The 26759-nt window shown below is 52.8% G+C and overlaps 6 protein-coding genes across 6 annotated transcripts; 4 read left to right on the plus strand and 2 right to left on the minus strand.

Moving 5' to 3' along the window:
- Positions 1 to 642: 642 nt before the first annotated feature.
- On the plus strand, positions 643 to 3411 carry CMQ_3327 (aminopeptidase; the record flags this gene model as incomplete). Its single annotated transcript, XM_014319265.1, has 3 exons — positions 643 to 1710; positions 1770 to 2879; positions 2944 to 3411. 3 exons carry the CDS (start codon positions 643 to 645, stop codon positions 3409 to 3411), a joined length of 2646 nt encoding a protein of 881 aa, XP_014174740.1.
- Positions 3412 to 7615: 4204 nt separating this feature from the next.
- CMQ_3982 (glutathione s-transferase) lies at positions 7616 to 8284 on the plus strand (the record flags this gene model as incomplete). Its single annotated transcript, XM_014319920.1, has 1 exon — positions 7616 to 8284. The coding sequence occupies one exon, from the start codon at positions 7616 to 7618 to the stop codon at positions 8282 to 8284; it is 669 nt and encodes a 222-aa protein (XP_014175395.1).
- A 344-nt stretch (positions 8285 to 8628) lies between these two features.
- Positions 8629 to 12978, minus strand: CMQ_3910 (nacht and wd domain containing protein; the record flags this gene model as incomplete). Its single annotated transcript, XM_014319848.1, has 1 exon — positions 8629 to 12978. One exon carries the CDS (start codon positions 12976 to 12978, stop codon positions 8629 to 8631), a length of 4350 nt encoding a protein of 1449 aa, XP_014175323.1.
- A 1665-nt stretch (positions 12979 to 14643) lies between these two features.
- On the plus strand, positions 14644 to 15365 carry CMQ_4129 (uncharacterized protein; the record flags this gene model as incomplete). Its single annotated transcript, XM_014320067.1, has 2 exons — positions 14644 to 15187; positions 15301 to 15365. 2 exons carry the CDS (start codon positions 14644 to 14646, stop codon positions 15363 to 15365), a joined length of 609 nt encoding a protein of 202 aa, XP_014175542.1.
- A 550-nt stretch (positions 15366 to 15915) lies between these two features.
- CMQ_3510 (major facilitator superfamily transporter) lies at positions 15916 to 17436 on the plus strand (the record flags this gene model as incomplete). Its single annotated transcript, XM_014319448.1, has 2 exons — positions 15916 to 16743; positions 16834 to 17436. 2 exons carry the CDS (start codon positions 15916 to 15918, stop codon positions 17434 to 17436), a joined length of 1431 nt encoding a protein of 476 aa, XP_014174923.1.
- Positions 17437 to 21355: 3919 nt separating this feature from the next.
- On the minus strand, positions 21356 to 22730 carry CMQ_3662 (uncharacterized protein; the record flags this gene model as incomplete). Its single annotated transcript, XM_014319600.1, has 4 exons — positions 21356 to 21463; positions 21618 to 22062; positions 22345 to 22411; positions 22505 to 22730. 4 exons carry the CDS (start codon positions 22728 to 22730, stop codon positions 21356 to 21358), a joined length of 846 nt encoding a protein of 281 aa, XP_014175075.1.
- Positions 22731 to 26759: the final 4029 nt, after the last annotated feature.

Here is a 26759-nt window from a genome sequence, read left to right on the forward strand (position 1 = left end):
CATCGCTGTTTCCTCCTCGTCCGTCCCTTGTCCGCGCGGCATGCAGCTTCCTTGTTCACGCTCTTTGGGCCGAGCAGCTCGGTCGTCGCTCCCCTCGCCGTTATTAGGAATCCGTCCCCGCCTCCACTGCTATCGGTCCCTGGCTGCTGTTGGTGCCCCGCTGTCGTCACTGCCAGCCGCCTATTCTTCATCTCGGTGAGCTATCCCCCCTCCCCGCCTGCCCTACTTCACGAGCCTGCCTTACCGCCCCTCCGTCTACTATCCTCCCCTTTCCCATTTCTTCTTCCCCCTGATTTCGTGCATCGTCTTCCACAAACAATTGGCCGGGAAAACGTGCTTCTGCAACGCAACCTCCCCCACACCGTCTCTTGCAACCCAGCGTACGGCTGACCGTCCGTCCACATTCGTCTGCTCCGTGCATCATTGCTTCACATTGCTGACTCTTTCTTGGCTCGTGTCTCAAACAGTCTTCACTCGGCAGCCTCGTTGCACATTGCTGCTTCTCCGCCGATACGCCGTCCCAACCAGCCCGCTCTGTTGTCTTCGGTACCGTCCCCAGCCCTTCGACCATCTCGACGCTATCAGCCGACCTGGAACCGCTCCCCTGCGTCTCTGAGACACTGCTCGCACCGCAGACACGCCATGTGTCGCCACGCTCGAGCCGATGGCGATGGCAGTGCCACCATCGTGAATGCTGGCCGTGAGCTTCTGCCGGCCGATGTAGTGCCCCAGCACTACGACCTCACGCTCGAGACGGACTTCGAGAAGCTTACTTTTGAGGGTTCCGTCGTCATCGATCTCGACGTGGTCAAGGACACCAACTCGGTCTCTCTCCACACCGTCGACCTCGAAGTCCACAGCGTAAAGGTGTTGGGCGATGGGGCTCTCGTCAGCGATGCTCCCACTGTCTCCTACACGGCCGACACCCAAACCACCAAGATTGATTTTGATGGCGGCCTGACTAAGGGCACCAAGGCCCAGCTCGCAATCGTTTTCACCGGCCAGCTCAACGACAAGATGGCTGGCTTCTACCGCTCGACCTTTAAGAAGGCCGACGGCACGGATGGCATCATGGCTGTCTCTCAGATGGAGCCTACTGATGCCCGCCGTGCCTTTCCCTGCTTTGACGAGCCCTCGCTCAAGGCCGCCTTCACCGTCACTTTGATTGCTGACAAGCACCTGACCTGCTTGAGTAACATGGACGTCGCGTCCGAGACCGAGATCACGTCTACCGTCACCGGCACCACCAAGAAGGCTGTCAAGTTCAACGTCTCGCCGCGCATGTCTACTTACCTCGTTGCCTTTATTGTCGGCGAGCTGAACTACATCGAGACGAACTCGTTCCGCGTCCCCGTGCGCGTCTACGCCCCGACCGGCCAGAACATCGAGAACGGCCGGTTCTCGCTCGAGCTTGCTGCCCGCACGCTTGCGTTCTACGAGAAGGTCTTTGGCATCGACTTTCCCCTACCCAAGATGGACCAGATCGCCATCCCCGACTTTGCTCAGGGCGCCATGGAGAACTGGGGTCTCGTGACCTACCGTGTCGTTGATCTGCTGCTGGACGAAAAGACCAGCGGTGCTGCCACAAAGGAGCGTGTCGCCGAGGTCGTCCAGCACGAGCTTGCCCACCAGTGGTTCGGCAACCTGGTCACCATGGATTGGTGGGACGGCCTCTGGCTGAACGAGGGCTTTGCCACCTGGGCGTCTTGGGTTCGTTCTGCCTTCTCCCTTGTCTCTACTGTTCGAATGCACGGAACTAACGAAAAAAGTACTCCTGCAACGTCTTCTTCCCCGAATGGAAGGTGTGGGAGTCGTACGTCACCGATACCCTCCAGGGTGCGCTGTCGCTTGACTCCCTTCGCAGCAGCCACCCGATCGAGGTGCCGGTCAAGCGCGCCGATGAGATCAACCAGATCTTTGACGCCATCTCCTACTCCAAGGGCTCGTGTGTCCTGCGCATGATTTCGACATACATTGGCGAAGATGCCTTCTTGGAGGGCGTCCGCCGCTACCTGAAGAAACACGCGTATGGCAACACGCAGACGGGCGATCTATGGGCTTCTCTGGCCGAGGCCAGCGGCAAGCCTGTAGACGAGGTCATGACCGTGTGGACGAAGAATGTTGGCTACCCTGTCGTGACTGTGACTGAGGGCGACAACAAGGTGCACCTGAAGCAGAACCGGTTCCTCCGCACGGGTGATGTGAAGCCGGAAGAGGACGACGTACTATACCCGGTCCTTTTGGGCGTTCGGACCAAGGACGGCGTGGACGAGGCGCCGATACTGGACAAGCGCGAGGATGTGCTCGAGCTGTCGAGCCTGGATTTCTTCAAGCTCAACGCAAACCACACGGGCCTTTACCGCACTGCCTACTCGCCCGACCGTCTGGCAAAGCTTGGCCAAGCGGCAAAGGACGGCCTCCTGTCGGTGGAGGATCGTGCAGGCATGGTTGCTGACGCTGGCGCCCTGGCCATCTCGGGCTATCAAAAGACGTCGGGCGTTTTGAGCCTGCTCAAGTCGTTCACCGCCGAGACGGAGTTTGTTGTCTGGAATGAGCTGATCTCGCGCTTGTCGGCCATCCAGGGTGCGTGGATCTTCGAGGACGAGGCAACGCGCAACAGTCTGGAGGCGTTCCAGCGCGACCTTGTGAGCGCCAAGGCCCACACACTGGGCTGGACGTTCTCCGACTCGGACGGCCACATCGAGCAGCAGTTCAAGGCAATGCTGTTCGGCAGCGCCGGACTGAACGGCGACAAGACCATCATCGCAGCGGCCAAGGACATGTTCAAGCGGTTCTTCGCCGGCGACAGCCTGGCCATCCACCCCAACATCCGTGGCAGCGTGTTTGGCATGGCCTTGAAGTACGGCGGCAAGGAAGAGGTAAGTGCTTCGTGTTTCCTCCTATCTTAGAGGCGAGCCTGTGCTGACTAAGTGCCATCGACAGTATGATACTATTATCAACTTTTACCGCACCTCGAAGAACAGCGACGAGCGGAACACGGCTCTGCGGTCTCTGGGCCGGGCCACGGACCCGGAGCTCATTAAGCGCACATTGGAGCTTCTGAACGGCACAGAGATCAAGGACCAGGACATCTACATGCCTGCGTCAGGCCTGCGTGGCCACCCCGCCGGAATCGAGGCGTTGTTCGGCTGGCTGACGGAGAATTGGGACGAGGTGTACAAGCGCTTCCCGCCCGGCTTGTCGATGCTCGGCTCGCTGGTCAGCATCATGACGTCGAGCTTCTCGCAGCCGGAACAGATTGCCCGTGTCGAGGCCTTTTTTGCCGACAAGAACACCAAGGGTTACGATCAGGCCCTGGCCCAGAGCCTGGATGCCATCCGCTCGAAGATTGCATGGATCAAGCGGGACGGCGACGACGTCTCTGGCTGGTTGCATGAGAACGGCTACTAATCGTTGGCCGGGTAGACTGGTAGACCGGAGGGTTACAGAATGAGTTTAGACACAAGCACACAGCTTGTCTTGAGCGACATGTATGTATATCTCGACCAAGTACCACCAAGCAAAACAAAAGACAAAAGACAAACGAGGCTGTTGATATTACAGCACTCGAAAACTTTAGTGTTCCTCGTGAAAAGTGCCTGACAATGATTGGACGGTAAAAGTAACGCGTCTTAGCTCTATATCAAGTGCTTTACTCCGTACTGTGAGATCAAAAAGTGACCAGCTATATGGGGTAATACTTGCGGAACCTCAATTTGAACAAGCAATTTCGTACGGAGTAGACAATTCTACAACCACGGCACTCGTACATTTTGTACACACACCCCAGTTCTGCTACAGTCTCGCCAATGGGAAAAGGCCAAGACACAGCCCACAGCAATTGGCACCCAGAATGTGTCAGTACCGGGGAAAGGGGGTGTCAAGTTAGGCAACAAAGCCGAGATAAATGTGACAGAGGGTTGTAGAGGTAAGGTTGGGCCTTTGCCGTTCGCCGAGCCGGCGTCCGCTTTTCTTTAGCTGCAATAGGCGCCCGGAGCTGAGCGGCACGCCCTTGCAAGGACGGAAAAGGTCGTCTGTTGTTGGCATGCACATGCAGGGTTCCACTTGCCTGAGCGATTATATTACTCATGGGTTGCCCCTCACCAGCCGCCAGCCGAATATCCCACCCTCCTCACTTTGGGCAGGCACTACTCAGATTGTGATTAGGAGCACTGCCGTATTTGGCTTAGTCAAGCAGGCAGGGTCTTGAATTACTGAACATGTTAAAAAAAACATTGACCCTTCTCTGTAAAAGACTAGCTTTTACCTACCTCATCCCCATCAGCGCAAGCCACAAAGGATTATTGCTCATCCATAAGACAGCTATCTCGCTTCAGCAACGCGCAGCGGGGAAGTATGACTCGATATCGGTCACGTTTCGTCCACGTTCGGGCCTACCACCATCGCCCCTGTTAGTCCCAACATCTCCCAAGCTTCAACGCTCTTTACCGAGCCCAACGGACAGGCCATCATGCTTTACGATAGATCGTATGATCAGACCACTTTGGTATATGGCAAATATGCCAAGCTGTTCGAGCGCGGCCGCCTTCGTCGGGTAGCCGTGACATTTGGCCTTAACACTCCGAGTTTGAAATGTTAATTAATATGGGGCGATGTCTAAAGCCTTTGATGTAATAACCGGAAGGCTCATTGCCGTCAAGATCCTAGGATCGCAGGGGGCGCCTGGCAGCGGAATAAATGGCAATAGAAGGTGGAGACTTTTGTTCCCTTCTTGGAATGTTTTGGGATTGTCATTCAGAGAAGGTCACGGTCAGCGGCCATGAAACAGTGAATATCTTGCCGTACGTCCGGATGCTCATTACCTTTGGGGTGGGTCCTCTTTTCGAAATACGGCCTGTTTGAGATGCTGGAAACCCCCAGAAGATCTTCCTTCAAATGGAATGGCTACAGTTCTATAGAAAGCACAGGAACACAAACAACATGAATCACGCTGATTTCGGTACCATTGTGGACTTCCACCAAGCCTGAATAGGCGCTTTCTCCAGTAGTAACCGGGGACCTCGACGAAATTCACTTGAGACTCCGAGAAGTGCCCGTTGCCTTGTATCAACTCCTGTAGATACAATACGCAGTACACAATATCATTTTGGCTTGAAAGCTGCCGTCTCGCCTAAGATAAATTTCCACGACTATTTGCGGGGCGTGGGTTCTCTTGGCGTCTGGTACGACTGCCATCTCTGAAGACTGGACTTTCCTTATAGACGATGCAGTGGAAGCCAGAGTGATGGATACTACTACGGCAAAATAGTGGTCTGCCACGTTTTCTGAAACATGCAATTCGATGCGATGTATGCTAGAACAGTCTAGCCATCCAAACAATTCAGCCATCCAAAAGCACCTAGTGTTCTGAAGAGAGCCCGTTGGTGCCCCTCCTCCTCTCCTTATACTGCATTCGCATCGCCTTTCCTAATCTCAAGAAGGAAAGTCTAGCTCTAATAGAACAGTTGATCGCGATTTATCATTATCGGATCTATTGTGTGGACAACAAGTTGTGTGGAAAAAAAAGCTACGCCGTCTCTTACGAAGCTTTATTAAAAGCTCTGCTGTAGTATTTCAAGCTAGTTCTTAAAACTACTGGCATGAAGACCCGCGAGCTCTCTGCAAACTATTTTCAATTATCCAAGAAGCGTTTAATGGAAGAGTTTGTTTTTATGTTAACTGCCTTGCTACGTACGTGGCTTAAATCCCTTATTTTTAAATAAATAAAAAATTTAAGAGGAGGCGACGCGGTCGGTACATCTTCGGTACATCCAGACATAAGATCTAAGTACTAGGACACTCTTTAGTATAGTACGTCGGTGATGTCCCGACGTATATTCCCAGCGTAGTACACAATGTACCATCATACTCTTCAAGATACATAGTAAGGCTAGACTCAGTCTCTGCAGTATATGTGCCCGAAACTAGGACGCATAACAAATGGCAAGGTTTCCATTTTCGGTTGAAAGCAACTCAAGCCAAAATCTAGGCCCGTGGTTGTGGCAGGCAAAAGCTCATTATGGGCTCACTCTAAGACAGTGCCAGCTAATGCATAGTGCCGCTGTCGCCGACCTGGCCTGCCGTCCTGCCAATTAGTATCGAGGACGGTCTCAAGTCGGGCTCCAATATGTCTAGACCTGGCCATTTATCTTACTGACTCCTATGTCATGCACGGTTACATTCCCCCTCCAGGAAAAATGCTGGTGGTTTAATTTCCCCCAGCGATGCAGCTTGGCGGCTCGCAGCGGCATGAGTTCATTTTGTCGGCGCTGTGTTTCCACGTTATTGGTGGCGTTGAGCGCTGGCTTCTAGCCATATGTGACAAGTCAGATACGAGATACGAAAACGGTCGAGGGAAATGGCGCCTCCAAGAGCACACATGACGTTTGGGATAAAATGCCGGGATTCTCAGTTGGAGTTATGTACAAGCAGTAATGCGTGGTGTAGGCATGATCGCTGCTTTAGTCGTGTTCCGTTGTGGCAGAGCGATGACGCGATGAAAGCTCAAGGTCGCATTGCAGTGTCTGCAGTGCGCCAAGCCATTATAGTACTTCGTATTTCGTTGCCTTCAGCTGAGCATTAATATAGTCAGGAGGTTATATCGATAGCCCCAGTCCGTAGATGACCTTTTAAGCGTATATTTAAGCATAGCTTGACTATAGCCGCCGAAAATCCTGTCGGCCTTCTTATGTTCTTATATGTGCTGTTGACTGGCTGGACAAAAGTAAGAAAGCGGGAGATGCCAAAGAGGGAAAGGAAGATTCCCAATTATTTCCAAGTGCGAGGCGTTCACAAGTAAACGCATCTTCTGCGGTTGCTATCCAACTGCCAGCTCTTTACATTTAAATTGCGTCTTCGGCACCTTGATATGACGCAGCGAACATGTGGAATTTCAAACAAGTCAAACAATTCAGTCGAGGCCTCTATTCTTGCAGATGCTGCTGGAGATAGTCCGCGAGTCCCGATAACCCCGGCGCACAGATGGTGGCGGATGTTCGGAAGCTGATATCACATAGGCGTGGCATGATTACCGCTCACTAAGTCTTGGACCTTGTGCCATTCCCCCGACTCGTTTCCGACCTGCCTATCCCGGTTGAGATCACAAGAAGTTTCACACCATTGTCTCGAGGCAAACTCCGATCTTAGCGGCTCGTGCCGTGTAGTATAGCAGTGCTGAACTCGAACGTCCCGGCTGATATTTGCTCCCAGTGTAGTGAAATCTTCGGGTGGACATCTATGAGGTCCTGATAAGCTATTGGACTTCATCTCATGACCTCAGCACTTGCGATGACCCAGATACGAAGCAAACATGAGAGCTCCCAAGCCGATTTATAATCGGATCGTGGCCCACTCTAAACCGAAAGATGTACTTCACTGGACTCGCCCGAAACCCTACAAACTCGTGGTTTAAACTAGCTGGAGTGGATTCTATTCGGTCCAATGTTGACCCGAATTCCGCATCTAGAACTCCCTCTTAAAGCAAGACGTGGCAGACTCGGAAGCAAGATATTCTGATCCCCATTCTCTTCAGACTCACACGACCTCTCATATCGACAGTGTCTTGCATTTCCTCTTCAACTTGTCTCTCCATATTGTTCCAAATTCCAACGTCAACATGGGTCTCATTATCCACCACCTGCAAGTGTCGCAATCGGAGCGCCTCCCTTGGATTTGCGAAGAGCTTGGCATTGATTATGAGCTCAAACTGTACAAGAGAGCACCACTTCTGGCTCCACCGGAGTACAAGGCCCTCCATCCCATGGGATCGGCACCTGTCATCCAGGATGGCGACGTGACCTTGGCTGAGAGCTGCGCCTGCATCGAGGACATATGCCACAAGTACGGCCAGGGAAGACTCTTCTTGCACAGTTCCGACCCTGAATACGCAGACTTCTTGTACTGGTGGCACTGGGTTGATGGCTCCTTTACTTCCACTCTCAGCCAAGCTGTCGTGCCGAAGTCAGACAAGCCTGTAGATAACAGCCTCTTGGCTCGTTATAAGACGGAACGTTACAAGAACGCCATACAAATGCTGGAAGACAGGCTCGGCAAAAATACATGGCTGGCAGGATCACAGTTCACCGCGGCGGACGTTATGCTCGTTTTTCACCTCACAACTCTTCGCTACTTTTACCCATTTGAGTTGGGCGCCTATCCCAATATTCTTAGCTATCTGGCGAGAATCGGAGCAAGGCCTGCGTATCAAGCCGCAATGAAGAAATGCGACCCGGAGATGGAACTTGTTCTGGGGGCAAGCCCACCGAAAAGTGATAAGGTGCTTTGAGATTTTGAAAACACATTTGCTCTCGACTCATGCATAAACGGTCTCGTGGCACATTCGTTGGATGTTATAGGGACTGTAGGCTCTCAACTCATTTACTATATAAATATCAATCTCTTCATGTTTCCAAAGGAGATACAGAATAACTACATGCTATCAACAGTTTGGTTATCGCACCGCATAAATCCCCGATTTCTTTGTGGCTAAACACGAGTATATCCCGTTTAAATCGCTATTATATCAATAAGTACGGACTGCACAACAGTCTCATCACGTGTACGAAATTCCCGGCATATATCAGGAACGTTCGCCTGTCTGACTGTTTCTTTCTTCGTGTCTACCGGGATCTACCCCCGCCTTCTTTCGCCCATGGGGCCTGTAGAACTAGTTTGCGAGAAGGGTGGCCTGCTGGTTTGGCGTAAACGAGCGCTGCCGAAGCCCGCATCTGTCCGGTGTGACAGTCCACGCTTGACGACTGCCAGCTCCGTGTGCTTTACAAACAGAAACTCGTCTTCTGGGCCAACGCACATGAGAAAGGCCGGCCCAACACTGACCCAGTCACTCGGCAAGAAGAAGTGCCGCTGGAGTGATATAGATGCGGGCTGTGATGAAACAGACAGTTCGTCTATCTCCGATGCTAGGTGTGCGATACGATCTGGTTGGGACAGATCAATCGATGCGATCCAATGGTCTGATGTGGAAACAATCAGACGATTGTCTGTAACACAACCGACAATGGCTTCTGCGCTGGTCGATTGCCTCTCCTGGCTATTTCCGTCCTTGACCCCACGCTGAAGTTTTCTCACGGATTGTCTCACAGAAGAACTTGTCTCATCGCTAAACATATCCGCATCCCAAATCTGGATGCACGTACTGTTCTTGCTAGCGTCGGGGGTCTTCCCATGCTGGGGGGATGAATTCTTTTGCACTGTAACAAAGAAGCGGGAGTGCTGAAGAGATAAAATACGGTCAAAGCCTGTAAGAACCGGAACAGGCACAGACCGAACAGTGCTGAGATCATCCCAGCGCACAAGATCAAAGCTTGAATCCAAGACTATCGACGATGCCACGACTTCGGGAACACGGATGAGCAGTGCCGGGTCCTGTGGATGTGGCACCCAGTGAGGACGCGCCCAGCCATCTATCTTGGCCTTCCAGGACGCCTCGCCCTGTTTCGGCGTAGGCCACAGCACGTCATACTGGTCCGTAGAGACCAGCAGCCGCTGCTGATTTGCCGAGGCCACGATCTGTCTCACTATGCCGAGGGCTGGCGAGCGCGTCACGACGATGGGCTCCTGCACATCCCAGACTCGCTGGCGGGCCACGTTGTTTCGCGTAATATGGCGCACGGTCACACATCCGGACAGGTCCCCAGTTGCGATCAGCAGACTGAGCGATGTCGCTCTCGATAACACTGAGGGCATCTCGTCTACATACAACAGGTCAATCGCCAACCCGATCGCCTGTGTGAACAAGTGGACAGGTGTACGGGAGCTGTCGGTTGTGTCGTAGGCGTAGACCGATCCACCTGCTGTGGCTGTGAAAGCCGTTCTGAAAAGACGACTGACGGCCAGCGCGGTGATATTCTCGCCTGCTGCCGGCGAGTAGTCGTATTCCTGCGGCCCACTGGACACCGATACCGTGTCGCTGTTCTCCTCGCCGGGCATGTCCGTTCGCAGCAGCACTGTCGGACCCCATACACGACACTGGTTGCCGCGAATTTCCACAAAGTGTCTGTCGTCTGTGGTGAACGTCAAGCCTTTGGGCAGAATCCTAGTGTCGAACTGGACACGATAGAGCAGTCGCAGGGTGTTAAACTCAAACAGCGAAAGGTTGCCGGACGAGTCCACCGCGGCCAATGTTCTTCCGTCAAATGATGCTGCCACCAGCATGGTGTTGACACCTTTGATAATATTTGCAGGCCGGCCGTCGTCCAGATTGAACACGACAAGGTCACCGTCGTTGTAGACGATTGCTAGTCGGTTCGTGTTGACGTCTTTACCCACACACATGGCTCGGATCGATTCGGATCCTTCGGGGATGCCAGACTGTCCGAAGAGTTCGACGCATCCCCTCGACTTCTCATACGTGGCTATCGTGTCTTCTTCAAAGTTCCAGATGCGTGCATTCTTGCCCCGGTATACCATGCACAGTTGGCTCTCCGACGGCAGGAAAGTAGCAATGTAGGGGGCCAGCGACTGGACCGCTTCAGGGCGGCTGGTCCACGTTTGCTGGTTGAGTTCGCAGCTGCCGACGAAATATTCGTACAGTTCGTTTCGCCGTGTTGCCACGCGAAGTATACAGCCTTCGTCCTCGAACTCTGAAAAGTCAAGTGCTATGCAAACGGACCTGATACCAAAGCTTGCCTTTTCCTCCCCGTCAGCCGTAGACCAAATTCGCACAGTTGTTGCTCCGGCAGATGCCAGCAGCTGCCCTGTTTCCAGAAAGGCAACATGTAGAACCGGCTCTCCATGTTGGAGCGTGTGCACCTGCTGGAAGATGGAATCGTCGTAAACGACGACTCTGCCCACTTTCACCTCCGTCGTGCCAACAGCGATGAACCCTTGGCCTGCTGCCACGGCACTGGGCTTCACGTCGGCCGCGTAGGTGATCGTCGTCAAGCAGTCGTCCCATCCTTCGTTCGAGAGGCCTTGCACACTCATTCCTCGCAGTGGATGTGTGAACTGCTGACGGATAGCTGACTTGGCCGGACAGAACGGCGGAATCAAGCTGTGGATCGACACCGGCAATGTCTCCATCCAATGCGAGAATTTTGTCACCAGGTGAATAAGATCATCGCCCCATTTCTCCAGCATGACAACCTGTTCTTGACTTTTTCCACGTGCTAACCCTAGAGGTGGTGAGTGTTTGCCGCGTCGACGAAGCAGCGAGTTGATGATGTGTCCTGCTTCGTAGATGATGTGTAGATTTCTTGTCGTGGCCACATACTCAATCCAACGGAGGCAGCTTTGCTGTCCCAGAAACGTCGACAGCACGGTAAAAATGCTGTCATCGTTGGTATGAACCAACTCGAGGTGTTTGAACACAAACGTGGACGCATAGTCTGTGAATGCACCAGCGACGTCCGTTGTTGGAGAGGTGCGATATTGTGCAACAAAGATAGGTGAAGATGCCGAAGAGCCAGAACCTTCGGAGCCTGCAGTAACGATGCTATTGCGCGTCCTCCTCCTCCTAGCTAACGGCACTGTTGTCCCCCACGCTTGCATCGACGCGGTTCTGGAATCGCGAGAGCTCTTCATATTGTGCTGTACCCTACCTCTATCCATCAGATAACGAAGACAAGTCAAGGCTAGCTTCTGGTGGCCATTGGCCTTGTGCACGTAAAAGTCTGGTTCAACGAGCTCACTTTGCTGAAGAAACTCCCGTGCCGTCGAGTGGACAAAGCGAATTTCACGCTGCGCGTTGACGTGAAGCATGTTTCCACAGCACCGCTTGATCGCACTATCAATATCCCCTATTGTGTCATTAATGCCAATCTCGATGGGCTCTTGGAGTTCTGCTGTTTTCAGCGGCCGAAAGGCGTACGTCGCCCACGTCAAAAGGTCCTTGGCCAAGCCCTTTCCATACTGTGCGTTGTTGATATCTCGCAGAATCTGAGAATACAGAGCATCCATGTCCGGTGGTATGCTCTTCAGTACCAGCTCGATCTCTCCCCTGCTCGTCACTTGCTGGATCTTCGTAAACACAATCGACGCCCACAAAAACGACCCGTCAGAACGGTTTACAATTTCCAAAGCGATATCTTCTGGCTCTTCGCCCTGCATGAGAGGCAGGCGCCGCAGCTTCTCTGAGTCGTGCTTCAGAAACAGGCCAATATCTTGCTTGCTGTCCTCCTCAGAGATGGTGTATGATTCCACATCAAGGCGCGTATTCACGTTGATGGGATACCGCTCGAAGGGATTGCGGCATGTTATCATTACTGACACATTCCACTGCTCTTGAATCCGAGCTATGAAGTTGATCAGTTCCGTGCTGTTTTTACACTCATCGACCGCATCGATCACCCAGAACTGTGGCCGGTTAGGCCGTTCTTTCAGAATTCCAGATGAGTATATATTCCGCCATACTGGGCCGTGGTCGACTCTGTCTACTGGGTCGTAATCCAGATCCATCATTATCTGTTTCAGCCTGATCATGATGTTCCTGTGTAGCATGGCCATCTGCCATGCCATGGATCGCAGGCATGCATTTGTGGTGGCTTTTGAACTGTCGGTGGACTGGAAGAAGAAGTAGCAGCAATCGACGTTGCCTTCCAACTGCAGGTCTTCGATAATGTAACTGGAAAGAACGCTCTTCCCGGTGCCAGGACGGCCGTGGAGCCAGAGAAGGCGTGGATGCTGTACGTTTCTCCACGAGGAGTACGATCTTGCGCGGCTGATCCACTGGCACGACCCAGGCACACGGCGGGAGTTGTTCGTCTCAAAGTCGTCTTCCGGTGGGCCAGACACATTAAGAAACCTGTTTAAGGCAAGTCTGTCCTCCTGTGCCACGGCATGCCCGTAAGCCTGGGATCTGTTGCGCTGCTCGGTTATAATCGTGGCTAGTGCATTGCGAATGGCGATATAGGAGGGGTCGTTCTGCGAGCTAAACATGGCCACGTTGCGATGATTTGCCGGGAGCAGTGTTATTCGTTCGTTTTGCAGATTCATAACGGCGTTTTCCTTGTCCACAATCATCTTGCTGATGCTTCCTATTTTCATAGGCTCTGTCTCAAAGAAAGAAAACAACTGGAGACTTCCACACACTTTGGGAAAATCTGCGTTTATAGATTGAAGCATCGGAGACTGTGGCAGGAGATCGTTTAGGAATGGACGCTGTCCTATGAACTCGAGCAGTCGGGCAAGTGTTTGTGCTACCACTGCTCCGCGATGTGGCGTTGCAAGGAACAAGATGGAGTGTATCCGTTTAACGAATGTGTTGAATTCGGTATCGTCTTGGCCAATAATGAAAGCTTTCTTGACCACGAGGCCACCCATACTATGGGCGATGAAAATCAGATTTGTCTGTACCGTTAGTTGAAGAAGGCGCGAGGTAGACTATGAGGACACTGATTGCAGCAAAGCATCAGTGACTCACTGCGACGTCATTGCTAATGTCAGGCGAATCACGGATGGCGGCCAAGAGAGACCGAGAAAAATCGTGTATGTTAACGATAGAGCCATGGCTCAGGGACGATGGGTATCCAAAGGTGTGTATACCGACATCCCGGAAGGCTTCATCGTTGGAAAGCCAATCCTTTGGCCAGAATATGCCATCTTTTGTCCAAGTACTCTGTGATCCTCCATTCAAGCCGTGGACAAATATCAAATCTGCGACAACGGCATCCTTATTCTCAGGCCGGTGCAACTTGCTAAGTCCCATCTGTCCCTTTGGAGAGTCGGAATGATTTTGCCCGGACCTAGTTACGACGCGGGAAAGGAATGACCCTATGTGAGATACTGTTCGGCTGGGTGTTGAGAGAAACGGCGCGCCTGGAGAGGCATGATTAGCGTCCATATTGACCAATATCGCACACCCTGCAGACCGCAAACACCGGATTGCTCTGTTTAGTAGAAACCTGAGACTATGAAGACTAGGACTGTATGTTTTCGTAGTCTATTAGCGAAAATGAAAGCCGTCTCGGGCGAAGATCAGGAAGATGGGGAAGTGGGGTAATAGCGATGGCAAAAGAAAGTGAGGCTCGCTTGTGCTGTCGTGGAAAGATGGACCTTTCCTATGTCGTGTTTGCAATGCCCCTGCTACTTTTGGGGGGCCTTTTCGAGCCCGTACATAGTAAGATCATTACGGGGGTTTTCATTCAGAGCAACATGAGAAGAGGCTCTGCCTCCATAGTACGGGACCCCATGTGACGAAAACACGCCCAGCTGAAGAGGGAGATGACCGAAGGATTTCAATATCCATGAGGCGTATGATAGATATCCAATAGGAAGTCAACGCGGCAGCGTTCTGCATGCACTGCGCCTTCCAATGTGACAGTGATATAAATGGAGGCGTAAGCAAACGGCTTGGCTCCCGGTCCGTTTCATCGGATTAGGACAAGCAAACTTGGGCGATTAGTAAGCAAAGCCTTTGTTGTTATATTCTGTTGGTCCAACTTACCCCGACATTCCAAAGGACCGAGCTGACTAGCTGGTGATGGTGTAGAGCTGCCTGCGGGGACGATATTCGGAGAAATCTATCCAAGCGGTACCTCATACTGGGCGCGGACAGCAAAGATCGAAGCCACAGACAAGAACGGAAAGCCGAGCCCATTCTTCATCAAGGTTAGTGACGAAAACAGCCATGCTAAAGTCAACGCTCATATCGCTTCCTAGGTGCACCAAAAATATCACGGCCGGAAAATGGTGTCGGCGGAGTTCGAGGCCATGACAACGCTCTATCAGGTCATGCCGGAGATTGTCGCAGAGCCTCTGGCATGGGGTGGATATGAGATGGAAAATGATACGTGGTTCTACATTTGTCGTTTTCACGAACTTTCTGAAGATATCCCCGACGTCTCCGACTTTCCCGCCCTTTTGGCCGAGCTGCACAAGAGAGGAGGAGCAAACGAAACTGAGTTCGGGTTTCCTATCACAACATATGGAGGCCGTAATCGACGCACGTTTCCGGTCTCCAAGAGTTGGGAAGAAACTTTCTCGAAGGGGCTGCATAATACGTTTGATATTGAGGAAGAAACGCAGGGAAAACCCGAGGAGATGACGTCCCTGCGCAAGGAGTTTGTGGCTAAAATCGTGCCTCGTCTTCTGCGTCCTCTGGAAACAGAGGGCCGGAAGCTGACGCCGGCACTCGTGCATGGCGATATCTGGGATGGAAATGCGTCTGTCGATGTGCAGACAGGTTTGCCCCTGATATTTGATGCAACGCCAATGTATGCCCACAACGAATGTATGTCGACTAGGTCTTGGTGCCTCATTGTTTGACCATCCGCGATTTAGACTGACGATACTTCTTAGACGATTTAGCCCCATGGTGAATACCACGCCACAAAATGACCGAAGCGTACATCGACGAATACGTCAAACACTACCCGATATCTGCTCAACAAATATCCTCTCGGGTATAACGGATATCAAAAAGAAAAATTGGTGGACACGCTCACCAACGCGTCTGTTGTGGCGAGCCAGGAAGAGTCGAGTGTTGCAAAGCAAGACACGGGCCCATCTGCTATAATAGCTTCCACCCCTGTCTGACATTAGGCCAACACACACAAAACTTCTGCGGGGATATTCTCAGTAGTCATGTTATAGCCATCTATTATACGATCTTAAACCGAAGCCACCCTCCCTTTCTGCCGGAAATAATTCTGGAGTTTCAAAGCCAAAAGCCAAAAATAAAAGTAGTCAGCTTGCTACCAACAGGGTGTAGGGACTCGCAATAAAGAAGTCCAGTTCTGCGTACAATACTTACATTGGCGTACATGCAGGGACAAATATCCGCGCTACTCATTCGGCAGTTTTCACGAGCCAGCGACGTAACATTATAAACCAGGCGCTTCCGCTGTCACGCATCTCCTGCCTCTGCCGAGCATAATTCACCTGCAACCATATCAATCCGAGTCGCAGCATTCGAGTTCTCAAGCCGGATTCGGTGCCAACTATCGCACATAGCATACGATGGCCACTAAAAACAGTGGCCCAGTCGTGGCCTCTGTGGCATTAGAAGAGGGGGATGCAGAAAAGGTGGCCAGCCACACCGCTGATCTGACCTCCGTCTCAGCCGATGCAGGGCCACCATACACCGTTTTCAGCCTGCGCACCCGCTGGCTAATCGTGGTCCTTCTCGGCTATTTGGGCCTGGCCTCGACGCTGACGGCCAACATCTACTTCCCGCTGCTAGACCTCTTGGCGGCCCGTTACGCCGTCTCGCCCCAGGCCATCAACCTGACGATCACGCTCTACTTTGTCGTCCAGGGCATCGCGCCGTCTTTCTGGTCGCCGCTGTCGGACCGCGTCGGCCGCCGGCCCATCTTCCTGGCCACCTTTATCGTCTACACGCTGGCATCAGCCGGCCTTTCTGCCGCCCCCAGCAACAGCTACGCGGTCCTGCTCCTGTTGCGGGCCATGCAGAGTGTTGGCGCATCCGCGGTGCTGTCCATGGCATACGCAGCCGTGGCCGACGTGACCGTGCACACCGGCCGCGGGTGCTTCCTGGCGCCCATGATGACGGCCGTCAACATCGGCACCTGCGTCGGGCCCGTGGTCGGTGGCGCGGCCGTGTTGCGCTCGGGCGACCCGCGCTGGTGCTTTCGCACGCTGCTGGCGTTTGGCGCCTCAGGCTTTCTCCTCATCGGTCTGGCGCTGCCCGAGACGGCACGGTCTGTCGTCGGCAACGGCTCGACGGCTGCACGGGGCCTGTGTCGGACCTGGTGGTCTATGGCACACATACACGCGAGGCCGTCCCGAATCAAGGCCACCTCCAAAGGCCAGACGAGGCGCTGCACTGTCCCTCATCCCTTTGGTGCTCTGCGGATGCTGTTCTATCCGGACATGTTGCTGACACTGTAGCTAGCCAGCTCTTCCTATGCTCTGTAGTTCTGCGTTCAGACGTCCATCTCGCCCGCCTTTTCGCGCATCTACGGCTTCGACCCGCTGCAGGTCGGCCTCTGCTTCCTAGCTGGTGGTGCTGGAATTCTGGCCGGTGGCCTCATCGCCAGTCGGCTGCTCGACCACAACTACCGCCACATGGCACGCAACTGTGGCCTGCCGGTCGATCGTGTCCGCGGCCTCGACAGCGTCGCGCACTTTCCGCTGGAACATGCTCGCACGCACGGATCTGTGCGCATCCTGACGATCTCGCTGGCCGCCGTCGTCGGCTACGGCTGGGTTCTCGACCAGCCGCATGGCCACATCCATCCAGCCGTACCGCTGCTCCTGCAGGCCTTTCTCGCCTGCAAGTGCACCATACTGCTACAGACCTACAGCGCACTCGCCGTCGACGTGTTCCCCAAGAGAACCGGCACCGCCGCTGCCGCCAATAATATCACCCGCTGCCTGCTGGCGGCTGGCGCTGTCGCTGCGCTCGATCCGCTGGCACAGGCACTCGGCTACGGCTGGGTCTTCACGCTTCTGGGACTGCTAGATGCCGTCGCCGGCGTGGCTGCCGTTCTGGCGCTGCGCCGCTGGGGACCGTTGTAGCGAGAGAAGCGAGAGAAGCGGACAGCAAGCAGTCCATCGTAGCATGTTGTTCATATCGGACGTAAGTTGACTATGCACTTGGCTAGACCCTCCTAGAACCTTGAACTCTGTATACCGCCATTACGAGCGATCTCCCAGTCTGCTATAGCCTCGTGCCAAAGCGAGCTTACTATGACAAGTCGATCTTACCCTCTCTGTCTTATGTAATGCTGGGGGTGTCTGGTATATTTAGAGAATATTACTTTATTTTTGTTTGTAACGGTTTGTTAGACATAAGGCAAGTCAGCGCTAGTGTATGCTTGAAGATGGCTAAACCCTATTTCGAAGCTCCACAGTACCCCGCTGACTTAGATCGTTATATACGGATCACTCGCAAGCGTTTCCATCAACGCCAATTTGCTCACTACCCACCAACGGATGTCCAGTCATGATAAGTACTATCTTACCTTTTCGGACGGCCTAAGCAGCACATTTCTCAGGAATTGATAATACTAACGTGTCTGCACTTTCATGCCTTCTTTAGTCGGACTTGAAGTTGGATGCAGGTGTTGTAGAAGAAAGCCAAGCAAACAGCTTACGCTTATCCCCTAAAACCTTATAACCCTAGAATATAAAATTATAGCCTTGTATAAGGAAGGCTTGCCTAAGACCAGCGATGATCTAAGACGCCTGTTTATTGTCCACTCGGAATCCTAAATAGAGTTGCAAAAAACAAAAAAACCCTCAGCATAGCTACCACCACTGCCAGAAGGCTTTCCGGTCAGAGGCATGACGCAGGCTTGGTTCGTAAAATCCTTTTGGCTTATTGTCAAAGCATCTAGGAGACATCCACACACTGAATGAGAAACCGCTAGCCCACTAGACAATCTAATGTTAGCCATGGAATCAAATGAAGCCAAAAGTGAAGAAGGACTTACGAGAGAATTTGAGCAGAAAATCGAGAAAAGACACCTGAATTCCACCATCACCGTCCTCCACAGAAGTTGGCGCCATGACATTGTCTTGCGTGATAGCGGATCCAAAGCCAAGTAGATAATCAAGACAATCGACACAAGTATATAACCCGTCATGAATATATTCAGTTCAGGGAAGTAAGGTGCTTGCACAAGTCCGAGCCAGTTCAGCAAGCCAATCCATTTCGCGAATGCGTAGATGCCATTGCCTATATGAGCAAGGAAACAGGCTGTGACTTGGTCTACGACAGGTGGACGAGATGGGTCACAGAACATTATCGGAATTGTATCAGTCGTGCTAATATGCTCGATGATGTTTGAGTTGTTGCCGGTGTACACGTTTTTTTTTGTCATGAGGGTTAGATTAAACAGACACGATCTCGCGGTGAAATCTCACTTACTCAACCCATATACTCATTAAGCATCACGTGTGATCACAGTATTAGTAGTATGCCTCGACGCTCAACTCTGAATCAGCAATCAAACATCGTCTTTTGTAAAGGGGTAAGCTTTGTACAAACTTAACAGGTCTTCTCATCTATCACCTTACAAGCTTAAAAGTACATCACCTCTTGCTTTTACCCTGACGGCAATGAAAAGCTTTGAGCCGGGACTTTCAGTCGATCTCAAAAATTGTTGACTGTCAAACTAGGTTCGAACAATCGGGTACCCCGGCCGCGGGATGCTAAGCCGGTGACCCCATCCGTAGAAACCAGGACGGGGTCATGACCTACTCGACACATTTGATAATCAGGTGGAGGTTAAGCGCCGCCAAAACGATCATCCTCCCGAATTTGAGCAACCATAGTCGATCTGGAGAACAGTCGGAGACATTATCTTTCTAAAAACTCCAGCAAAGGAAGCGATCCAGAGTGTAGGTCAGCACAGGGCACAGCAGCCAGGTGTAGAGAATAAGAAGTGACTTTTCGGTAGTCATGATGAATGATCGTGTCTGCGAATTCCGGCGAGCATAAGGAAAAAAGAAGAAAAAGGAAGCAAGCAGAACAGAACGCCATGGTTTTGACGACTGTATTTGTCAGTGCTCAATTCACTGTAAAGGAAGGCGCGATGAGCACGCGAGATCGGACTTCACACTTGTACGACGAATTTGAGTACTTTAAAATGGAAGGAGCAAAGGGAAGGGAAGGCATCCATACAATCGAGGCATTGGTGAAATATGTAGATCGATAGCAAATTAGTAACAATGCAGGGAAACAGCTCTTAGCAAATTTGTTACATTGGACAGGAAGAGAGATTGGGAATGGTTGAAAGCAGAACTGCCTTATATGAGCTTCCCATTTGGAATATCTTCGCTTGAACGGACGCCATATCGCTCGCTACAAATAAAACCCAATTTTGTGTCAAAAAGCTCGTGGCAAAACAAGTTACTGTTACAGTAAGAATAAAAGCGCAAGCAAAAAAGAGAAGGGAGAACAGAAAGAGAAAGAAAGAAGAAGAATCGCCCATCGCTAATTAAATTACTTGACTACGGAGTATTTGGGAAGGATATGCAGATTCGCCTGTCTACCTGCACAGATACAGAAACGGACTCCGCTAGCGCGCTAGGCTTCCTGTGCTGTTTATTGTTTCTTGGCCAGCTTGGCAAAACGGGTTCATACTATTATTGATGAGCTCGCCAGGGGCGGAGACGCGGTAAATCCCGCTTTTTATATTTACATACTCGTACTCCATACTCCGTTTTATGGAGTCCTTGCGAGATGCTAACCAGAAATGCAAGCCTCATGTGGTGGGGCTCGGAGCATTGCCCAGGTTGGCCTGCAGCGACGCAGAGTCCGAGCAAGCGCTGTGCTCAGCCTGCCGCGCGACACAGACGAAGCATGTCGGCTGCAGGCCAATCTTTCAGCCCCCAACGAGCCGATTGTCAGTGTGTCTGGTCCGACAGACTGCCGCAGTCACCGAGGCAGATATGCACAGGTGCCAAAGTGCAGAAAGGCAAAGGCAGACGCGCAGAGACAAAGCGACGTGACCGAGACCCAAGCAAGCCAAGGAAGGCGAACGGCATTTCACCGGTGCAGAAGAGCAGCCGATTGGCCCGCGAACAACAAGGCAGGAAGAACAAGGCAGAAGGGAAGACAAGAGCAAGGAGAAGGATTTAGGGGCCACCCTTAGGCCCTCCTTAGCTCTGCGGCTGCCCAGCGACCGCCAAAAACCGACGCTGTCCGTCTTTAGACGGGCGGGAGAACAGATGGGGAATAGTGACTGGCGAAAACGGGACGAGAACAATACGAGACAGGAGGCAAAAGAACAGGTGGGAGGGGGGGTGGGAAGAGGGGAAGGCAGAGACAGAACAGCAGAACCCGTAAAAAAAAGGAACCCGGAAGGGGTCCCGATGCAAGGCGGTCGAGAAAGAGGGAAATGATAGACACGAGTCGGACAAACATTGGAGCACTGTCTTACGTTTCCGCGGCTTGTCCTGCCTTGTCTGCCTTGCCTCTGCGCCTTCTGGCTTCCGTGCTGTCTCGAACGGGTTGCAGAGCAGATTGCCTTCATTCCGGCTATGAGTCTGGTGTGGAAAAAAAGAGGAAAATGAGTAGATTGGTTATTCTCAATGCGCCAGAGCTCCTACTTCCATCCGCCCTTTGCCTTTCCTTATGAATTCCCTTTTCTCTTGCCCACCAGTCTGGATCGAATACAGAATGGACAATCACAGTTGTCCGCCCGCTAAACGTAAAAAGAATAAATAAAAGAAAAAGAAAACATGCTCCCATAAGATTCGTCGCAAATATTCGTCATAGAAACCCGGCAAGTCGGCCAGACAAGAAGAGTCCAATAGAAAGCTCGCGGCCAACGCACGCACACACCCAAGACATACATAACTCAAAGCAGTCCAAATTCGGATAGATCAGAAAACAGAGGCCAGCCCATGTAAAGAGAAAAACAAAAGAGTGGATACGCCATTATTGTATGGTCAAAAGGACCCAAGCCATCGCAGTCGGTCGCCTCGCTCAGGCCACGACTCCGGGTGATGCCATGGACAATGGTGTCGTGGGATATTCGTAGTCGGCGTCGGAGCAGCTGGTCGAGTGGTCGTACGAGTGTGCCAGCGGAGGGGTCTGTGCCGAGAGCGAGCCAGGTCAGGATGTTTTTCTTTTTTCTTTTTTTGCTAGTTCTCTTTCATCTTCCTTCTCCCCGGAGAGGCAAAGAAAGAAGACAAGAGACAAAGAAGATCTACAGAAGAGCAGGTCTTCAGGATCGCTGCAAACTCACATGAGGGTTCGAGTCGAAGGGGTTGGCCGTATCCATGCCGGCCGTTGGCATGAAGTGATAGCTCATGTAGGGGGGGATTGTGGTAGCAGCTACAGCTGCAGCAACAGCTGCGGCGTCATCGTCGACGCCTACCTCCCGCTTGATGTGGCTACCACCAAACTGGTGGTGGCCGTGTTGACTGTGGTGGCCCATTGACGGCAGCGGGACGGGAACCTCGTTCGCCAAGATCCAGTCGTAGCTATATGCCGCAGTCGTGTCCGTGCGGTAGGACTGGGCAGAAGCGGCTGTGCTGTGCGCGTTGCCGACCAACATGTCTTCTGGCGGCGCCGGGTAGGTGGAATAGTTTGAGAACATGTTGGGGGGCGTGTGCGAGCGCGAGCGGTCGTCGTAGGTTGTGGGCGCAAACAGCAGGTCGTCGTCGTGGTTCAGTGGAGGCGTGAAGTGGCTTTGCGCGACGGCCTGTTTTGGACGTGGGATCATGACCGGGTGCAGGTGTTCTTGCTGTTGGAATGGGGATGTGCGTCTCTGTTGTTGTTGTTGCTGCTGCTGTTGCTGCCGTTGCTGCCGCTGTTGGTGGGCGGCCTCTGCGGCAGAAAGGGACGAGAGCGTGGGCTGCTGCTTCTTGGGCCGGTGTACTTTGCCTGAGGAGCTGGCGCTATTGCTCCGGCTCCCGCTGGTGGTCTTGCTGCCAGTGCTGCCGTTGCTGCCAGAGCTGCCGGAAGGCGACGGTGATTTGCCGTCGGATGAGCTGGCACGCCGCTCCAGGTCCTCCAAACGCCGCTTAAGCTTCTTGCCTGTTCTTGTGTCAGCAGCGGAGAGGGAGAAGAGGAGAGAGGGAGGGCAGGAGTTGAAAGGGGTTAAACGGCAGGATGGCAGGAAGAGCCTACGGTAATTGCGCTGGGCAATCCGGTTCTGTATCCGGCGCCGCTCGGCCAGATCGGAGATCTTGGTCCAGTCCTCGTCCGGGTTGGCTGAGCTGCTGAAGGCGCTGCTGTTGCTGTGGTTCGCGTACTGTCGAGTGGGAGCTGTGGCCACGGGTGCGGCTGTCTGCACCATGGATGCTGGTACTGGCGCCGGGTAGCCGTACATCTGGTGTTGTGGTACGCTGAACATTGTGTGAGAGAAGAGAGGAGAGAGAGGGTAGAGAAAGAGTCTGCGAGAGCAGGGCTGTCTCTGGGAGAGGACAGGTTGTGGAAGAAAAGGAGAGAGCGAGAGCAACAGAGCAGAGTGGAACAGGCACAATGGATGAACAGTGCACGGGCAAGAAACTAGATGGGATGACTTTAGTGTGAAGACAATGGCTTTTTGATCCGACTTGTGTTTTCGCGTGGGAAGCTTGAAAGGCCGTTGTGCAGATTGTATAATAAGATGATGTGAACCCGAGGTGGTGGATGGGGAGGAAGCCGTATTTAATATTTTCAAGCCTTGCACGCCTTTGCATCGAATGTGCGTGTGTACTCGTAGAAGAGAGTGGTGGTAGATATTAATACTCGTACAGCGAGAAAAGAGAAGAGCAGCTCTGTGCGGGCCTTCCTTAGAATCATTTTAGGTAGGAAAGGAGGGGGGGTACAAGGAAGGTTTCTAAGCTCACCCCCTTGTTATTTTCACCCCCCTCCATCAGTTTGACCCTTAAACTCCTCCGCCTTTAGGTGTTACTACCACGTACTCCGTACAAGGATAGGCCTTTGCCAGTCTTTCCTCTGTAACTCAGTGCTATCTACAGGGGTCCTGCTTCTTCTTGCAGCGCTCGAGCTCGCGCTCGCACTCATTACCCCATCAGCTTGCCCCATGCTTTACTCCATGCTCTTTTTCCCCGTCTTCCAACACGCTTGCACAAGACAAATGCTACGGGATACTCGGAATTTCACAGGGCGCCCGTCCGCCGTTTGGACATCTCGGGCAAGAATCAGTTCGTCGTGTCCGGAAGTTGGAAGCATCGTCGTATGGCTACCCACCCATGCATATGTGACTCAGGTTCTCCGCAGGAACAACCATCTTCTCTTACCGCAAGACTGACCAGTTTTCTCCTCCAAATCGAGCCTACAGGCTGTCAAATGTGGCGGGATGGGAGACGAGACGTACAGGTACGGTGCATATGAAAGGGTGTGTCGGGTGGGGTCTCTTTCGACCGGCTGGGACCTCTCGACCGGCTGGGATAGAAGAGATGCATAGTACGGAGTACAAGCATGGGCAGTGCTAGGGGGGAGGAGAAGAGGGGAGGCAGTCCTGTGTCGATCGCTGTACAGACTGCGAGTACTCCATACGGGCAAGATACTCCGTACTTGGTCAGAGCACAGAATTGCAATAAGGCACCAGAAGCGGAAAGACCTCTTACCAAGACATGCGGCCGAGCTCTCTGGGCTGCATACGGGGCTCCTGCCAGGGGGGGGGGGGAGAGAGAGGAGAGAGGAGAAAGTGTAGGTGAGATATGAATGGTCCAAAGTACGACATGAAGAGACGAGTCGGGGAAGACAGGGGGTGTGTCTACGGGGGTGTGGATACGCTGTAGCTTAGAGGACGGGAACGGAGAGTAAGGCTGGTAAAACGGTGCGACGGCGAAACGATAACGAGAAATAGGCCGGTGGAGCACAGAGAACGGACGCCGCGCAAATGGACGAATCAGCAGAGACGGCGGCGAGAACGGAGCGCTGCCATTTTGGGAAGAGGATTTGTGGTGTGTGCGATACAGCTCTGTGGTTCGCTAGCAGGCCATTTCGCGCTATTGGCCGCTGCAAGTGGGCAAATTTAGACGCAGCAAGCAAGCGCATCCCACTTTTAGCAACACACAGGTGCAGAAGATTTGGACTCATCTGGTGGTGTACTGCCCCAATTCTTCCCTTCTTCTCTAAGAATAAACTGCAAATGAATGGTCTGGCACCTCTAGGCTCGTACGATGCAGATTCATCCTGTCGCCGCGCACCCAGCCTTTTGGATATATAGAAGACGGACGATGGCTTCGTGCATGTGCTCTGTGCTGTGGCCAGAAGCGAATCTATTTACGACCTCGTCAGGCTAAGGTGCGAAAAAGCGCAAAGGCGGGGCAGGGAGACGTGCGACCCTCTCCTGGCTAGCTCCCCCTCTTGCTCCCCCTCTTTCTTCTTCTCAATAAGCCTTGCAAGAGGGCAGCCTGGCGGCAGACGTGCACATGACTACGCAGATACAAAGTTCTACATACGATATCAGACCCACAGGACCCCTCGAACAGCACTCTGCTACCCGGGGTCGATTCCAAATCGGCGGATGAGCCGTTGGGGGCGAAGGGTGCCTGCCCCCGAGATGCCTGCCGGCCGGTCAGGAGGGGGCTGAGGATTAAGAGAGGCGCAAGACCACTTGGTGGCACCAGGAGTTTGTGACGATGCCCTTGTTCTCCCTTGACCGAGATCCGGGATTCTGATTAAGAGCAGGATCGGCGAAAGGATTGCTGTGTGCCCGACTGGCTGTGTTGCATTGTAAGAACCCAGGCAAATACAGACACATCCATGTCGAGAAAGTGCAGCCGATAAGGAGTCACAGCAGGCGAACAGCAGAGTTCGAGTTCTCGCAAGTAAAAGCACGGCCACACATCTCAGAGGTCCGTACCGAGCCCAGAACAGCAAGTGAATGCGAGCTTAAGTACGAGCTTGTCGTGTCATAACCTTTGTGCAGACGCCGATTGTCTTCGTTCCCCATCCTCTCGGCCTCTGTCGATCCTTTTCCGTTTCCTTCTTGTTCCTTGCCGGTCATACCTATCCTTGCCGTAACGTTGCCTTTCTTACTTCGCTCTAAATAGGCACAGCCAGATTTATCAGCGTGCGTACACGATACGGATTACTATGTAGGCCTTTTGGTTAACTACAGCCTTCGTCCATACTCGTATATCGATCTCGGGGCGGGGCAACTCACCCCTGCAGTGACTTGTTTCCTGCCTTTCAATTTATCGTCTGCCCCAGTTTTTCCCTTCGGCTGCGCTTCCGCAAGCTTTCCTCTTTCCGTAGCATTGCTGCTCTGCCATTCTGGACACGACCACACGTCAGCACGTGCCCAACTCTCTGCTACTCTACCGATGCACCCGTGAGTTTTGGCCCAAACAATGGTGCATTAAACCCTAACGCCTATTGTTGCTATGGCGGTCTCCCAGAACGCAGCGAGTGGTGAGCAGGTCGTTCCCGCACTCAAAGAGAGCAGTTGCCCTTTAGAAGGCAGTAGCGCTCCGAGGAGGACGGTGTGTAGCGCATGGGGTTTCTGTGCTCCGGCTCCACTGGGCCCCTGTATTTGCTTCCTCCGCCAAAACCTCTGCGCACCCCGACGTGGTAACAGGGAAGATGCCTTTTAGGTCCTAGACTACTCCGTACGACGACTAAATTGGCCGCTGGGAAATTGCAGTGCAGGGATCAGGTGGGCTCTTTGCACATCTCAAACACTTGGCTGTCCCTGTTTTTTAGCACCTGTAAATGCCCGACCAGAGTTACGGAGCGGCATGTGAAGTACACAGGATTTCCGCGTATTCCGTACATAGTACGAGTGGTAAACCACGGTTGTAGTGGCAGTGGCTCCGGACTCCACTACTCGCAACCCGTCTTCTCACTGTAACGCTCTCGGTCTGGCATCATATCTTACTCACAGAACCCCGGTCGCGGCTCCCACATCGCACGTGCTTTGTAAGTGCCTATTTTTGATTTTGACCATTACCAATACGCTGTCTCGCCTTCCCATTGGCCAGGTCAGTGACTGGCGGCAGACGGAACCTTAAAAGGGGACTTGCCCAATATTCGACACATAAGATACGACGTAACTTACGACGTGCCAGCATCGTCTCCTTGCCCGGAAGAAGGAGCTAGACAAGGGCGTGATTGCGCATTAATACGACAAGCCCGTGGGGTGCAACGACCATAGCCACGGTCCATCGAACTGTTGCGCCTGCCTTCGGCTGCGAGGACTCGTATCTCACTTCATATCTTACGAGTGCATCACACACTCCTCCATTGTGCAGCCATATCCTGATTTGCCTAGATCCGGGAGGAATGAGCATCTCCTCGGCGTTACCCGTCAGTGTGCGCTGTCATCATTTTGTCCCGGTTGCCACCGTCCCCGGACACTCCTTCTGTGGCCGTGCTTTCCTACCACGAGCGGCGAGTTTGGGCCGTCGGTTGATCAATAACCCTA

This window comes from Grosmannia clavigera (assembly GCF_000143105.1).
Source record: "Grosmannia clavigera kw1407 unplaced genomic scaffold GCSC_113, whole genome shotgun sequence".
In the NCBI taxonomy this organism is placed as follows: domain Eukaryota; kingdom Fungi; phylum Ascomycota; class Sordariomycetes; order Ophiostomatales; family Ophiostomataceae; genus Leptographium; species Leptographium clavigerum.